Source organism: Chiloscyllium punctatum, chromosome 34, assembly GCF_047496795.1.
Source record: "Chiloscyllium punctatum isolate Juve2018m chromosome 34, sChiPun1.3, whole genome shotgun sequence".
Taxonomy (NCBI): Eukaryota; Metazoa; Chordata; class Chondrichthyes; order Orectolobiformes; family Hemiscylliidae; genus Chiloscyllium; species Chiloscyllium punctatum.
Genome location: NC_092772.1, coordinates 38,639,858 through 38,655,677, shown reverse-complemented (window position 1 = coordinate 38,655,677; position 15,820 = coordinate 38,639,858). Strand labels below are relative to the sequence as shown.

The 15,820-nt window shown below is 52.2% G+C and overlaps 1 protein-coding gene across 1 annotated transcript in view; it reads right to left on the bottom strand.

The window, feature by feature from the left end:
- Positions 1–5,809: 5,809 nt before the first annotated feature.
- Positions 5,810–15,820, bottom strand: part of LOC140458723 (uncharacterized) — a 60,884-nt gene continuing 50,873 nt past the window's right edge. The window contains exon 12 of the mRNA XM_072553385.1: positions 5,810–5,988. Coding sequence (XP_072409486.1) covers positions 5,810–5,988 — 179 coding nt within the window. The remainder of the gene's footprint in view (positions 5,989–15,820) is intronic.

Genomic DNA, 15,820 nt, shown 5'->3' with positions numbered 1-15,820 from the left:
TCATATTGAGTGGAATAAATCATTTGTGGTAGTCAACCTGGTTTTGTGAAGGGTAGGTCATGCCTCACACGTCATATTGAGTTCTTTGAGAAGGTGACCAAACAGGTGGATGAGGGTAAAGCAGTTGATGTGGTGTATTTGGATTTCAGTAAGGTGTTTGATAAGGTTCCCCATGATAGGCTATTGCACAAGATACAGAGGCGTGGGATTGAGGGTGAGATAGCGGTTTGGATCAGAAATTGGCTCACTGAAAGAAGGCAGAGGGTGGTGGTTGATGGGAAATATTTATCCTGGAGTTTAGTTACCAGTGATGTGGAATAGTGTAGGTTAGATGGGCTTCAGATTGGTTCCACAGGTCAGCACAACATTGAGGGCCGAAGGGCCTGTACTGTGCTGGAATGTTCCATGTCCTATATTCTATGGCATGGGGAGAATGTATAAACCCCACACAGATAGTCAAAAACAAAGAACAATTACAATTCCAGCACAGGAACAGGTGCTTTGGCCCTTCCTCACCTGCGCTGATCCCAATCCTTTATCTAAACCTGTTACCTTTGTTCTGAGGATCTGTATCCCTCTCCTCCCTGTCCATTCGTGTATCTGTCCAGATACATCGTAAATGATGCTATCGCTCCCTCCCACCTCCACTGGCAATGTGTACCAGGCACCCACTACCCTCTCTGGGTAAACACCTTTCCACGCATACCTCCCCTCAACTTTACCCCTCTCACCTTGAACTCGTGACCCCGAGTAATCGAGTGCCCCCCCCCCCCCGGGAAAAAAGCTTCTTGCTATCCACCCTGTCTATATCTCTCCTGATTTTGTCGGCCTCAATCAGGTCCCCCCCCCCCCCCTCAACCTCCGTCTTTGCAATGAAAATAATCCTAATCGACTCAACCTCTCTTCCTAGCGAGCACCCTCCATACCGGGCAACATCCTGGTGAACCTCCTCTGCACCCTCTCCAACCCATCCACACCCTTTTGGTAACGCGGCGACCAGAATTGGACACATTTTTCCAAATGTGGCCGAACCAAAGGCTTGCACAACTGTCACGTGAGCTGCCAACCCTTGCACTCAATGTCCCGTCTGATGGAGGAATGCAGGCTGTATGCCTTCTGGACCACACTGAGCTGCGGTGCCACCTTCAGGGAACAATGGACTTGAACACCCAGATCTCTGTGTCCATCAATTTTCCCCAGGGCTTTTCCATTTACTCTGTAGTTCGCTCTTGAATTGGATCTCCCAAAACGCATCACCTCACATTTGCCTGGAGTGAACTCCATCGGCCATTTCCCTGCCCAACTCTCCAATCTATTTATATTCTGCTGTATCCTCTGACAGTCCCCTTCACCATCTGCTACTCCCCCAACCTTAGTGTTATCTGCAAACTTGCTAATCAGACCACCGATACCTTCCTCCAGATCATTCCCGTATATCATAAACAACAGTGGGACCAGCCCAGGGACCACCACTGGTCACAGCTCTCCATTTTGAGAAACTTCCTTCCACCACTACTCTCTGTTGCCCAGCCAGTTCTCTGTCCATCTCGCTAGTACACCCTGGACCCTGTGCGACTTCACCTTCTCCATCAGCCGACCACAGGGACCCTTATCAAACCCATTACTCAAGTCCATGTATATGACATCGACAGCCCTTCCCTCATCAATCAACTTTGTCACTTCCTCAAAGAATTCTATTAAGTTGGTAAGACATGACCTTCCCTGCTGCCGATCACTGACAAGCCCAACCTCTTCCAAATGTAAATCGATCCGATCCCTCAGTATCTTCCCTACCATTGACGTCAGGCTCACCGGTCTATAATTACCTGGAATATCCCTGCTGCCCTTCTTAACCAAGGGGACACCATTCGCAATTCTCCAGTCCTCCAGGACCTCACCCATGTTCAGTCGCCCGAGGCTGGGATCGAACCCGGGTCCCTGGCGCTGTGAGGCAGCAGTGCTAACCACTGAGCCACTGCACCGCCCCCATTTCACACCTGAAATACAAGTTAATTTACAACCGTGCGAGGGAACGGAGTTTCACACCGGAAATGCAGGTTGAATTAAATTCTGAGTACGTACGAGTCACTCGGAAAGGGATTTCGGGAATCCTTCCATGGATTCAGATGGGAACCTGCCCGTTAACTCTTCCTCAGCGTCAGTGATGAAACTGGTGGAGGAATGCTCTCACCAGATTGACCGGGGAAAGGAGGACCTTCAGGAAGTCTCTGTTCCCCATGCCGGTGATGGGCAGCTACCCTCCGGCGTGGGGAGACCCTCAATGAGACTGGCTCCTTTCTGGAGACCGCTTTTCCCACCTGCACCCTCCACCCTTCCTCCCTCTCCTCCCTCATCTCCGTTTCCCCATCCGCCTTCCCTCAGCTGCTTCCAACTGAAGCGTTCCTCACCCCGCGCCTTCTCCCATCAGGGCTGCCCGTTTTCCATTTCACCTTGTGGCCATGGGGAGGCAATGTGAGAGGGACGGTGCTGACAGCACCAAGTCCTTTCACCCATTGATGTCACAGTGGAGGAAAAGGTGGGGGGATGGGGCGGGTGTAGCTGCGGAGGATGGACTGTACTACGTGCCCGACAAAGAGGCAGGCAGAGCTGGGGCCCACCCGGGTCACCATGGCGACCCCTTTGGTTTGGAGGCTGTGGGAGGATTCGAAGGAGAACCGCCCACTCTCCTGCTCCTCAGATGCTGCCTGACCTGCTCTACTTTTCCAGCAACACCCTCTTCCACTCTGATCTCCAGCATCTGCAGTTCCTCACTTTCTCCTGGCCCAGGGGACACATCTATCCTCATGGTTTTCAAAATTTCCAGTGCATTCTCCTTCGTAACATCAACCTATTTGAGCGTATCAGCCTGTTTCACACTGTCCTCACAAACGACAAGGTCCCTCTCAGTAGTGAACACTGAAGCACAGCATTAACTCCTCCGAATTCAGGCACAAGTTCCCTCCACTATCCCCGATCAGCTCTACCCTCACTCCAGCCAACCTCTTTCTCCTCACGTAAATGTAGAATGCCTCAGGGTTTTCCTTCACCCTACCTGCTAAAGCTTTTCCATGTCTCCTTCTCACTCTCCAAAGCCCATTCTTCAGTTCCTTCCTGACTACCTTGTGACCCTCTAGAGCCCTGTCTGATCCTTGCCTCCTCGACCTTAAGTAGGCTTCCTTCTTCCTGGAGCGTTCTGGCTCGGTGGATAAAGAACTGGTTGAGCAACAGGAGACAGAGAGTAGTAGTTGAAGGGAGGTTCTCGAAATGGAGAAAGGTGACTAGTGGTGTTCCACAGGGGTCAGTGCGGGGGTCACAGTTGTTAGTGATGTACATAAATGATCTGGAAGAGGGCATTGTTGGTCTGATCAGTAAGTTTACAGATGACACGAAGATTGGTGGAGTAGCAGAAAGCATTGGGGTTCGTCAGAGAATACAGGAGAATATAGATGGACTGGAGAGTTGGGCGGAGCAGTGGCAGATGGAGTTCAATCCAGGCAAATGTGAGGTGATGCATTTTGGGAAGTCTAATTCTAACGCAAACTATCCTGTAAATGGAAGAGCCTTGGGAAAAGTTGCTGAGCAGAGAGATCTGGGAATTCAGGTCCATTGTACCCTGAAGGTGGCTGCACAGGTGGGTAGAGAGGTCAAGAAGGCATATGGTTATGATTGCCTCCATCGGACGGGGTATTGAGTATAAGAGCTGGCAGGTTGTGTTAAAATTGTACGAGACTTTGGTTCGGTCGCATTTAGAATACTGTGTACAGTTATGGTCACCTCTTTACCAAAAGGATGTGGGCCTGACAAAAACTACTCCATCCAAACTAACTAAGGAGGTTCCAATCAACATGAGGGAAGTTAAAGTCACCCATGACAACAACCTTGTTACTTCTGCACCTTTCCAAAATCTGCCTCCCAATCTGCTCCATCATGTCTCTATTGCTATTGGGGCTCTTGTAGAAACCTCCCAATAAAGTGACTGCTCCTTTCTTGTTCCTGACTTCCACCCAGACTGACTCTGCAGACAAACCCTCCTCGATGACTTCCCTTTCTGCAGCTGTAGTACTGTCCCTGATTAGCAATGCCACACCCCCCCCACCCACCTCCTTTACCTCCCTCCCCTATTCCTTTGTAAACATCTAAACATTGGAACATCCAACAGCCATTCCTGCCCCTGTGATATCCCAGTCTCCGTAATGGCCGCAACATTGTACCTCCAAGGACTGATCCATGCTCCAAGTTATTCCTTATTCCTGACAATTGTTGTGTTAAGATAGATGCACTTCACCCCATCACACTGACTGCAACTTTGCTCTATCAACTGTCTCTCCATCCTCACAGACTCTCTGCACACTAATTCTGCCTGTTCACCAGCTACCCCATCCTCTGATCCATAGCTCCGGTTCCCACCCGCCCTGCCAAACTGGTTTGAACCCTCCCACAAAGAGCTTCTCCTACCCAGCATATTGAGCTCCCCCCCCCCAGTTCACGTACAACCCACCCTCCTTGTACAGGTCCCACCTACCCCAGAAGGTATCCCAATGACCCACCATATCTGATCCACACTTGCTTACATCAATGCCCCCTGCGCTGGTCACTCCATCAAGGGGGAATGTTTCTTCCTGTCTCTCCTGCCTACGTTCATCATCATTATATACATCTCAGTCATAATTTCCACCCCCGCAACCACCCCCCTCCCCCCAGCTCTGAGGAAAGGGATCCCATTTGGTCCAATCTCTCTTTAGAACCAAACTCTCCAGCCCAGGCGACCCCCCCCACCTCCCCCGGTAAATCTCCCCCACTCCCAGTGCTATCCCATCCTCCCTATAATGTGGATTCCCGAACTGAACACAGTACTGTAGCTGGGGCCTAACCAGCGTTTGAGACAGTTCCAGCCTCACCTCCCTGCTCTTCAACTCTGTTCCCCCCTCCCTGGCTAATAAAGGTAAGTGTCCCGTGTCCCTCCTTAACCACTTTACCCGCCTGTCCCAATACCTTACGGGAGCGGGGAACACACCCACCGAGCTCCCTCTGACCCTCGGGAACCCCCAGGGCCCTACTGCCCACCACCTACTCCCTTGCCTTGCATCCCCCACCCCAGTGCATCCCCTCACATTGATCCCGGTTGAACGTTGCTTTCAATAAAGTTGAGGAGAGGAAGGTGAATTTGACAATGACTGTTAAAGTGGACAGCAGTCTGGGTGTTGCCAATATCCACACTGCCTCCCCATTGTTCTCTGTGCATACAAACCCCTTATTTACCCCATCGCCCTGGTTGGCATGGTGTGACAGAGAGAGACCCTTAAACTGGAGTGCCGGAAATCTTAATCTGTATTTGCATTTAAATGGCTGACAACGTGCATGTATCTCGGTAATTCGGAACAGCTTCATATCCAGTGCCCAACTCTGGGTTGCTGTTACTCTGTGACCATTATCATGTGAGCTCTAATCCCATCTCTGTGGCTTGAACTGGACTGCACCTCGTCCTCTCCTGCCAATTCCAAACTCTGGGGCTCTTCACCGGGAGGGGGGGCTCTGGAGTTGTCCCATTCCCTTCTCTTGCCCAGACCCTGTGGATCAGAACTTTCCAAGAGATTCCAAGGGCAGTGGAGAACATCTGGCTCTATGATTCCTTATTCTATCCCCTTTGGCTCCCCTGACCCTCGGCTTGTCAGGCACTTGCAGGGACCACAGAGGCCTGTTCCTTTCACAGTCAGTTGGTTGAGCGTTGACGTCAAGTTAGCATCATTTCCCAGCATGCAAGCTTCCGCACGTCCTGTGCTGACATCACATCTGGGTTTGGCTCCACTGCTCACGGCAAGAAGGAGGAATCACGTATCCCCCCTGGCGACAGCAGATGATTGGATGGCAATCCATCATACCGCTGTCTGATCGCTCTGCGTCTCAGTATCAGCACTGTGAGCAAGGTGATGAGGACCACCGTGACCACCACCAGTGCGATGATAACGATCACTTCTCGACTCAGTGGAGCTGTGGGGGGGAAATAATCCAAAAAAGGTCAGTGACTGCATCAAGGAATAGGGAAGGAAGTTGCTGGGTGGGATATTAAAGGGGGTGAGGGGGAGAGTGGGATTAGACTGGGTGGGATATTAAAGGGTGTGGGGAGTGAGGGGGAGAGTGGGATTAGACTGGGTGGGATATTAAAGGCTGTGGGGAGTGAGGGGGAGAGTGGGATTAGACTGGGTGGGATACTAACATGTAAGGGGTGTGGGAGGAAAGTGGGATTAGAGTGGGTGGGTTTGAAAGGTTATGGGTATTGAGGGGGAGAGTGAGATTAGACTGGGTGGGATATTAAAGGGTGAGGGGGGTGAGGGGGAGAGTGGGATTAGACTGAGTGGAATTTAGGGTGTAGGTTATGGGAATTGAGGGGGAGAGTGGGATTAGACTGGGTGGATATTAAAGGGTGTGAGAATTGAGAGCGAGAGTGGGATTCGGCTGGGTGGGATATTAAAGGGTGAGGGGTGTGAGGTGGCCAGTGGGATTAGACTGGGTGGGATATTAAAGGGAGTGGGGTGTGAGGGGGGAGTGGGTTGAGACTGGGTGGGATATTAAAGGGTGAGGGGTGTGAGGGGGGAGTGGGTTGAGACTGGGTGGGATATTAAAGGGAGTGGGGTGTGAGGGGGGAGTGGGTTGAGACTGGGTGGGATATTAAAGGGTGAGGGGTGTGAGGGGGGAGTGGGTTGAGACTGGGTGGGATATTAAAGGGTGAGGGGTGTGAGGGGGGAGAGTGAGTTTCGACTGGGTGGATATTAAAGGGTGAGGGGAGTGAGGGAGAGAGTGGGATTAGACTGGGTGGATATTAAAGGGTGAGGGGTGTGAGGGGGAGAGTGGGATTAGATTGGATGGGATATTAAAGGGTGAGGGGAGAGTGGGATTAGACTGGGTGGATATTAAAGGGTGAGGGGTGTGAGGTGGCCAGTGGGATTAGACTGGGTGGGATATTAAAGGGGGTGGGGTGTGAGGGGGGAGAGTGAGTTTCGACTGGGTGGGGTATTAAAGGGTGTGGGGAGTAAGGGGGGAGAGTGGGATTAGACCAGGTGGGATATGAAAGGGTGTGGGGAGTGAGGGAGGAGAGTGGGATTAGACCAGGTGGGATATTAAAGGGTGTGGGGTGTGCAGGGAGAGTGGGATTAGACTGGATGGGATATTAAAGAGTATGGGGAGTCAGGCAGAAGTGGGATTAGACTGGGTGGGATACTAACGTGTAAGGGGTGTGGGAGGAAAGTGGGATTAGAGTGGGTGGGTTTGAAAGGTTATGGGAATTGAGGGGGAGAGTGGGATTAGACTGGGTGGGATATTAAAGGGTGAGGGGAGTGAGGGAGAGAGTGGGATTAGACTGGGTGGGATATTAAAGGGTGAGGGAGTGAGGGAGAGAGTGGGATTAGACTGGGTGGATATTAAAGGGGGTGGGGAGTGAGGGAGAGAGTGGGATTAAGCCGGGTGGATATTAAAGGGTGAGGGGTGTGAGGGGGCCAGTGGGATTAGACTGGGTGGGATATTAAAGGGGGTGGGGTGTGAGGGGGAGAGTGGGATTAGACTCGGTGGGATGTTAAAGGGTGTGGGGAGTGAGGGGGAGAGTGGAATTAGACTGGGTGGGATATTAAAGGGTGAGGGGAGTGAAGGAGAGAGTGGGATTAGACTGGGTGGGATATTAAAGGGTGTGGGGAGTGAGGGGCCAGTGGGATTAGACTGTGTGGGATATTAAAGGGTGAGGGGAGTGAGGGAGAGAGTGGGATTAGACTGGGTGGATATTAAAGGGTGAGGGGTGTGAGGGGCCAGTGGGATTAGACTGTGTGGGATATTAAAGGGAGTGGGGTTTGAGTGGGGAGAGTGAGTTTATACTGGGTGGGATATTAAAGAATGTGGGGAGTGAGGGGGAGAGTGGGATTCGACTGGGTGAGATATTAAAGGGTGAGGGGAGTGAGGGGGAGAGTGAGATGAGACTGGGTGGAATATTAAAGGGTGTGGGGAGTGAGGGGGAGAGTGGGATTAGACTGGGTGGGATATTAAAGGGTGTGGGGAGTGAGAGGGAGAGTGGGATTAGACTGGGTGGGATATTAAAGGGTGTGGGGAGTGAGGGGGAGAGTGGAATTAGACTGGGTGGGATATTAAAGGGTGTGTGGAGTGAGGGGGAGAGTGGAATTAGACTGGGTCGGATATTAAAAGGTGTGGGGAGTGAGAGGGAGAATGGGATTAGACTGGGTGGGATATTAATGGGTGTGGGGAGTGAGGGGGCGAATGGGATTAGATTGTGTGAGATATTAAAGGGTGTGGGGAGTGAGGGGGAGAGTGGGATTAGACTGGGTGGGATAGTAAAAGGGGTGGGGAGTGAGGGGGAGAGTGGGTTGAGACTGGGTGGGATATGAACGGGTGTGGGGAGTGATGGGAGAGTGAGATGAGACTGGGTGGAATATTAAAGGGTGTGGGGAGTGAGGGGGAGAGTGGGATGAGACTGGGTGGGATAGTAAAAGGGTATGGGGAGTGAGGGGGAGAGTGGGTTGAGACTGGGTGGGATATGAACGGGTGTGGGGAGTGATGGGAGAGTGAGATGAGACTGGGTGGAATATTAAAGGGTGTGGGGAGTGAGGGGGAGAGTGGGATTAGACTGGGTGGAATATTAAAGGGTGTGGGGAGTGAGGGGGAGAGTGGGATGAGACTGGGTGGGATAGTAAAAGGGGTGGGGAGTGAGGGGGAGAGTGGGTTGAGACTGGGTGGCATATTAAAGGGTGTGGGGAGTGAGGGGGAGTGTGGGATTAGACTTGGTGTTATATTAAAGGGTGTGGGGAGTGAGGGGGAGAGTGGGATTAGAGTGGCGGGATATTAAAGGGTGTTCGGAGTGAGGGGGAGAGTGGAATTAGACTGAGTGGGATATTAAAGGGTGTTCGGAGTGAGGGCGAGAGTGGGATTAGACTGGGTGGGATATTAAAGTCTGTGGGGAGTGAGGGGGACAGTGGGATTCGACTGGGAGGGATATTAAAGGGTGTGGGGTGTGTGGGGGAGAGTGGGATTAGACTGGGTGGGATATTAAAGGGTGTGGGGAGTGAGGGGGGAGAGTGGGATTAGACCAGGTGGGATATTAAAGGGTGTGGGGAGTGAGGGGGAGAGTGGAATTAGACTGGGTGGGATATTAAAGGGTGTGGGGAGTGAGGGGGGAGTGGGTTGAGACTGGGTGGGATATTAAAGGGAGTGGGATGTGAGGGGGGAGAGTGAGTTTCGACTGGGTGGGGTATTAAAGGGTGTGGGGAGTGAGGGGGGAGAGTGGGATTAGACTGGGTGGGATATTAAAGGGTGTGGGGTGTGTTGGGGAGAGTGGGATTAGAGTGGCGGGATATTAAAGCGTGTTCGGAGTGAGAGGGACAGTGGGATTAGACTGGGAGGGATATAAAAGGGTGATCGGAGTGAGGGGGAGAGTGGGATTAGATTGTGTGAGATATAAAGGGTGTGGGGAGTGAGAGGGACAGTGGGATTAGACTGGGAGGGATATTAAAGGGTGTTCGGAGTGAGGGGGAGAGTGGGATTAGACTGGGTGGGATATTAAAGGGTGTGGGGTGTGTAGGGAGAGTGGGATTAGACTGGGTGGGATATTAAAGGGTGAGGGGAGTGAGGGAGAGAGTGGGATTAGACTGGGTGGGATATTAAAGGGTAAGGGGAGTGAGGGAGAGAGTGGGATTAGACTGGGTTGATATTAAAGGGGGTGGGGAGTGAGGGAGAGAGTGGGTTTAGACTGGGTGGATATTAAAGGGTGAGGGGTGTGAGGGGGCCAGTGGGATTAGACTGGGTGGGATATTAAAGGGACTGGGGTGTGAGGGGGAGAGTGAGTTTAGACTGGGTGGGATATTCAAGGTTGAGGGGAGTGATGGGGAGAGTGGGATTCGACTGGGTGTGATATTAATGGGTGTGAGGATTGAGAGGGAGAGTGGGATTAGACTGGGTGGGATATTAAAGGGTGTGTGGAGTGAGGGGGAGAGTGGGATTAGACTGGGTGGCATATTAAAGGGTGTGTGGAGTGAGGGGGAGAGTGGGAACAGATTGAGTGAGATATTAAAGGGTGTGTGGAGTGAGGGGGAGAGTGGGATTAGTCCAGGTGGGATATTAAAAGGTGTGGGAAGTGAGGGGGAGAGTGGGATTAGACTTGGTGGGGTATTAAAGGGTGTGGGGTGTAATGGGGCCAATGGGATTTGACTGGGTGGGATATTAAAGGATGTGGTGAGAGAGTGCGAGAGTGGGATTCGGCTGGGTGCGGTATTAAAGGGTGTGGGGAGTGAGGGGGAGAGTGGGATTAGACTGGGTGGGATATTAAAGGGTGGGGGGAGTGATGGGGAGAGTGGGATAAGACTGGGTGGGATATTAAAGGGTGTGGGGAGTGAGGGGGGAGAGTGGGATTAGACTGGGTGGGATATTAAAGGGTGTGGGGAGTGAGGGGGAGAGTGGGATTAGACTGGGTGGGATATTAAAGGGTGTGGGGAGTGAGGGGGAGAGTGGGATTAGACTGGGTGGGATATTAAAGGGTGTGGGGAGTGAGGGGCCAGTGGGATTAGACTGTGTGGGATATTAAAGGGTGAGGGGAGTGAGGGAGAGAGTGGGATTAGACTGGGTGGATATTAAAGGGTGAGGGGTGTGAGGGGCCAGTGGGATTAGACTGTGTGGGATATTAAAGGGAGTGGGGTTTGAGTGGGGAGAGTGAGTTTAGACTGGGTGGGATATTAAAGGGTGTGGGAAGTGAGGGGGAGAGTGGAATTAGTCTGGGTGGGATGTTAAAGAGTGTGGGGTGTGTGGGGAGAGTGGGATTAGACTGGGTGGGATATTAAAGGGTGTGGGGAGTGAGGGGGAGAGTGGGATTAGACTGGGTGGGATATTAAAGTGTGTGGGGAGTGAGGGGGACAGTGGTATTAGACTGGGTGGGATATTAAATACTGTTCGGAGTGAGGGGGAGAGTGGGATTAGTCTGGGTGGGATGTTAAAGAGTGTGGGGTGTGTGGGGAGAGTGGGATTAGACTGGGTGGGATATTAAAGTGTGTGGGGAGTGAGGGGGACAGTGGGATTAGACTGGGTGGGATATTAAAGGGTGTGGGGAGTGAGGGGGAGAGTGGGATTAGTCTGAGTGGGATATTAAAGGGTGTGGGGTGTGGGAGGAAAGTGGGATTAGACTGGGTGGGATATTATCGGGTGAGGGGAGTGAGGGGGAGAGTGGGATTAGTCTGGGTGGGATATTAAAGGGTTTGGGGTGTGGGATTAGACAGGGTGGGTTTGAAAGATGATGGGAATTGAGGGGGAGAGTGGAATTAGACTGTGTGGGATATTAAAGGGTGAGGGGAGTGAGGGAGAGAGTGGGATTAGACTGGGTGGATATTAAAGGGAGTGGGGTTTGAGTGGGGAGAGTGAGTTTAGACTGTGTGGGATATTAAAGAATGTGGGGAGTGAGGGGGAGAGTGGGATTAGACTGGGTGGAATATTAAAGGGTGAGGGGAGTGAGGGAGAGAGTGGGATTAGACTGGGTGGATATTAAAGGGAGTGGGGTTTGAGTGGGGAGAGTGAGTTTAGACTGGGTGGGATATTAAAGAATGTGGGGAGTGAGGGGAGAGTGGGATTAGACTGGGTGGGATATTAAAGGGTGTGGGGAGTGAGGGGGAGAGTGAGATGAGACTGGGTGGAATATTAAAGGGTGTGGGGAGTGAGGGGGAGAGTGGGATGAGACTGGGTGGGATATTAAAGGGGGTGGGGAGTGAGGGGGAGAGTGGGTTGAGACTGGGTGGGATATTAAATGGGGTGGGGAGTGAGGGGGAGAGTGGGATTAGACCGGGTGGGATATTAAAGGGTGTGGGGAGATAGGGGGAGAGTGGGATTTGACTGGGTGGGATATTAAAGGTTGAGGGGAGTGATGGGGAGACTGGGATGAGACTGGGTGGGATATTAAAGAGTGTTTGGAGTGAGGGGGAGAGTGGGATTAGACTGGGCGGGATATTAAAGGTTGTGGGGTGTGTGGGGAGAGTGGGATTAGATTGTGTGAGATATTAAAGGGTGTGGGGAGTGAGGGGGAGAGTGGGATTAGACTGGGTGGGATATTAAAGGGTGTGGGCAGTGAGGGGGACAGTGGGATTAGACTGGGTGGGATATTAAATAGTGTTCGGAGTGAGGGGGAGAGTGGGATTAGTCTGGGTGGGATGTTAAAGAGTATGGGGAACAAGGCAGAGGTGGGATTAGACTGGGTGGGCTACTAAAGTGTAAGGGATGTGGGAGGAAAGTGGGATTAGACTGGGTGGGTTTGAAAGGTTATGGGTATTGAGGGGGAGAGTGGAATTAGACTGGGTGGGATATTAAAGGGTGTGGGGAGTGAGGGGGAGAGTGGGTTGAGATTTGGTGGGATATTAAAGGGGGTGGGGAGTGAGGGGGAGAGTGGGATTAGACTGGGTGGGATATTAAAGGGGGTGGGGAGTGAGGGGGAGAGTGGGATTAGTCTGGGTGGGATATTAAAGGGTGTGGGGTGTGTGGGGAGAGTGGGATTGGACTGGGTTGGATATTAAAGAGTATGGGGAACGAGGCAGAAGTGGGATTAGACTGGGTGGGATACTAAAGTGTAAGGGGTGTGGGAGGAAAGTGGGATTCGACTGGGTGGGTTTGAAAGGTCATGGGTATTGAGGGGGAGAGTGAGATTAGACTGGGTGGGATATTAAAGGGTGAGGGGAGTCAGGGAGAGAGTGGGATTAGACTTGATGGGATATTAAAGGGTGAGGGGTGTGAGGGAGAGAGTGGGATTAGACTGGGTGGGATATTAAAGGGTGTGGGGTGTGTGGGGAGAGTGGGATTAGACTGGGTGGGATATTAAAGAATATGGGGAACGAGGCAGAAGTGGGATGAGACTGGGTGGGATACTAAAGTGTAGGGTGTGGGAGGAAAGTGGGATTAGACTGGGTGGGTTTGAAAGGTTATGGGTATTGAGGGGGAGAGTGAGATTAGACTGGGTGGGATATTAAAAGGGTGAGGGGAGTGAGGGAGAGAGTGGGATTAGACCTGATGGGATATTAAAGGGTGAGGGGTGTGAGGGAGAGAGTGGGATTAGACTGGGTGGGATATTAAAGAGTATGGGGAACGAGGCAGAAGTGGGATTAGACTGGGTGGGATACTAAAGTGTAAGGGGTGTGGGAGGAAAGTGGGATTGGACTGGGTGGCTTTGAAAGCTTATGGGAATTGAGGGGGAGAGTGGAATTAGACTGGGTGGGATATTAAAGGGTGAGGGGAGTGAGGGGGCCAATGGGATTAGACTGGGTGGGATATTAAAGGGAGTGGTGTGTGAGGGGGGAGAGTGTGATTAGACTGGGTGGGATATTAAAGGGTGTGGGGAGTGAGGGGGAGAGTGTGATTAGACTGGGTGGTATATTAAAGGGTGTGTCGAGTGAGGGGGAGAGTGGGATTAGACTCGGTGGGATATTAAAGGATGTGGTGAGTGAGAGGGAGAGTGGGATTCGACTGGGTGGGATATTAAAGGTTGAGGGGAGTGATGGGGAGAGTGGGATTCGACTGGGTGGATATTAAAGGATGTGGGGAGTGAGGGGGAGAGTGGGATTAGACTGGGTGGATATTAAAGGATGTGGGGAGTGAGGGGGAGAGTGGGATTAGACTGGGTGGGATATTAAAGGGTGTGAGGAGTGAGAGGGAGAGTGGGATTAGACTGGGTGGGATATTAAAGGGTGTGAGGATTGAGAGGGAGAGTGGGATTAGACTGGGTGGGATATTAATGGGTGTGAGGAGTGAGAGGGAGAGTGGGATTAGACTGGGTGGGATATTAAAGGGTGTGAGGATTGAGAGGGAGAGTGGGATTAGACTGGGTGGGATATTAAAGGGTGTGAGGAGTGAGAGGGAGAGTGGGATTAGACTGGGTGGGATATTAAAGGGTATGGGGAGTGAGGGGGAGAGTGGGATTAGACTGGGTGGGATATTAAAGGGTGTGGGGAATGAGAGGGAGAGTGGGATTAGACTGGGTGGGATATTAATGGGTGTGAGGAGTGAGGGGGCGAATGAGATTAGACTGGGTGGGATATTAAAGGGTGAGGGTAGTGAAGGAGAGAGTGGGATTAGACCGGGTGGGATAATAAAGGGTGAGGGGTGTGAGCGGGCCAGTGGGATTAGACTGTGTGGGATATTAAAGGGTGAGGGGAGTGAGGGAGAGAGTGGGATTAGACTGGGTGGGATATTAAAGGGTGAGGGGTGTGAGGGGCCGGTGGGATTAGACTTTGTGGGATATTAAAGGGAGTGGGGTTTGAGTGGGGAGAGTGAGTTTAGACTGGGTGGGATATTAAAGAATGTGGGGAGTGAGGGGGACAGTGGGATTAGTCTGGGTGGGATATTAAAGGGTGTGGGGAGTGAGAGGGAGAGTGGGATGAGACTGGGTGGGATATGAAAAGGGGTGGGGAGTGAGGGGGAGTGTGGGTTGAGACTGGGTGGGATATTAAAGGGGGTGAGGAGTGAGGGGGAGAGTGGGTTGAGACTGGGTGGGATATTAAATGGGGTGGGGAGTGACGGGGAGAGTGGGATTAGACCGGATGGGATATTAAAGGGTGTGGGGAGATAGGGGGAGAGTGGGATTCGACTGGGTGGGATATTAAAGGTTGAGGGGAGTGATGGGGAGAGTGGGATGAGACTGGGTGGGATATTAAAGAGTGTTTGGAGTGAGGGGGAGAGTGGGATTAGACTGGGTGGGATATTAAAGGGTGTGGGGAGTGAGAGGGAGAGTGGGATGAGACTGGGTGGGATATGAAAAGGGGTGGGGAGTGAGGGGGAGTGTGGGTTGAGACTGGGTGGGATATTAAAGGGGGTGAGGAGTGAGGGGGAGAGTGGGTTGAGACTGGGTGGGATATTAAATGGGGTGGGGAGTGACGGGGAGAGTGGGATTAGACCGGATGGGATATTAAAGGGTGTGGGGAGATAGGGGGAGAGTGGGATTCGACTGGGTGGGATATTAAAGGTTGAGGGGAGTGATGGGGAGAGTGGGATGAGACTGGGTGGGATATTAAAGAGTGTTTGGAGTGAGGGGGAGAGTGGGATTAGACTGGGTGGGATATTAAAGGGTGTGGGGAGTGAGGGGGAGTGTGGGATTAGACTGGGTGGGATATTAAAGGGTGTGTGGAGTGAGGGGGAGAGTGGGATTAGACTGGGTGGGATATAAAAGGGTGTGGGGAGTGAGGGGGAGAGTGGGATTAGACTGGGTGGGATATTAAAGGGTGTGTCGAGTGAGGGGGAGAGTGGGATTAGACGGGGTGGGATATTAAAGCATGTGGGGTGTGAGGGGGAGAGTGGGATTAGACTGGGTGGGATATTAAAGGGTGTGGGGAGTGAGGGGGAGAGTGGGATTAGTCTGGGTGGCACATTAATGGGTGTGGGGAGTGAGGGGAGAGTGGGATTAGACTGGGTGGGATATTAAACGGTGTGTGGAGTGAGGGGGAGAGTGGGATTAGACTGGGTGGGATATTAAAGCATGTGGGGAGCGAGGGGGAGAGTGGGATTAGACTGGGTGGGATATTAAATGGTGTGAGGATTGAGAGGGACAGTGGGATTAGACTGGGTGGGATATTAAAGGGTGTGAGGAGTGAGAGGGAGAGTGGGATTAGACTGGGTGGGATATTAAAGGATGTGGGGAGTGAGGGGGAGAGTGGGATTAGACTGGGTGGGATATTAAAGGGTGTGGGGAATGAGAGGGAGAGTGGGATTAGACTGGGTGGGATATTAATGGGTGTGAGGAGTGAGGGGGCGAATGAGATTAGACTGGGTGGGATATTAAAGGGTGAGGGTAGTGAAGGAGAGAGTGGGA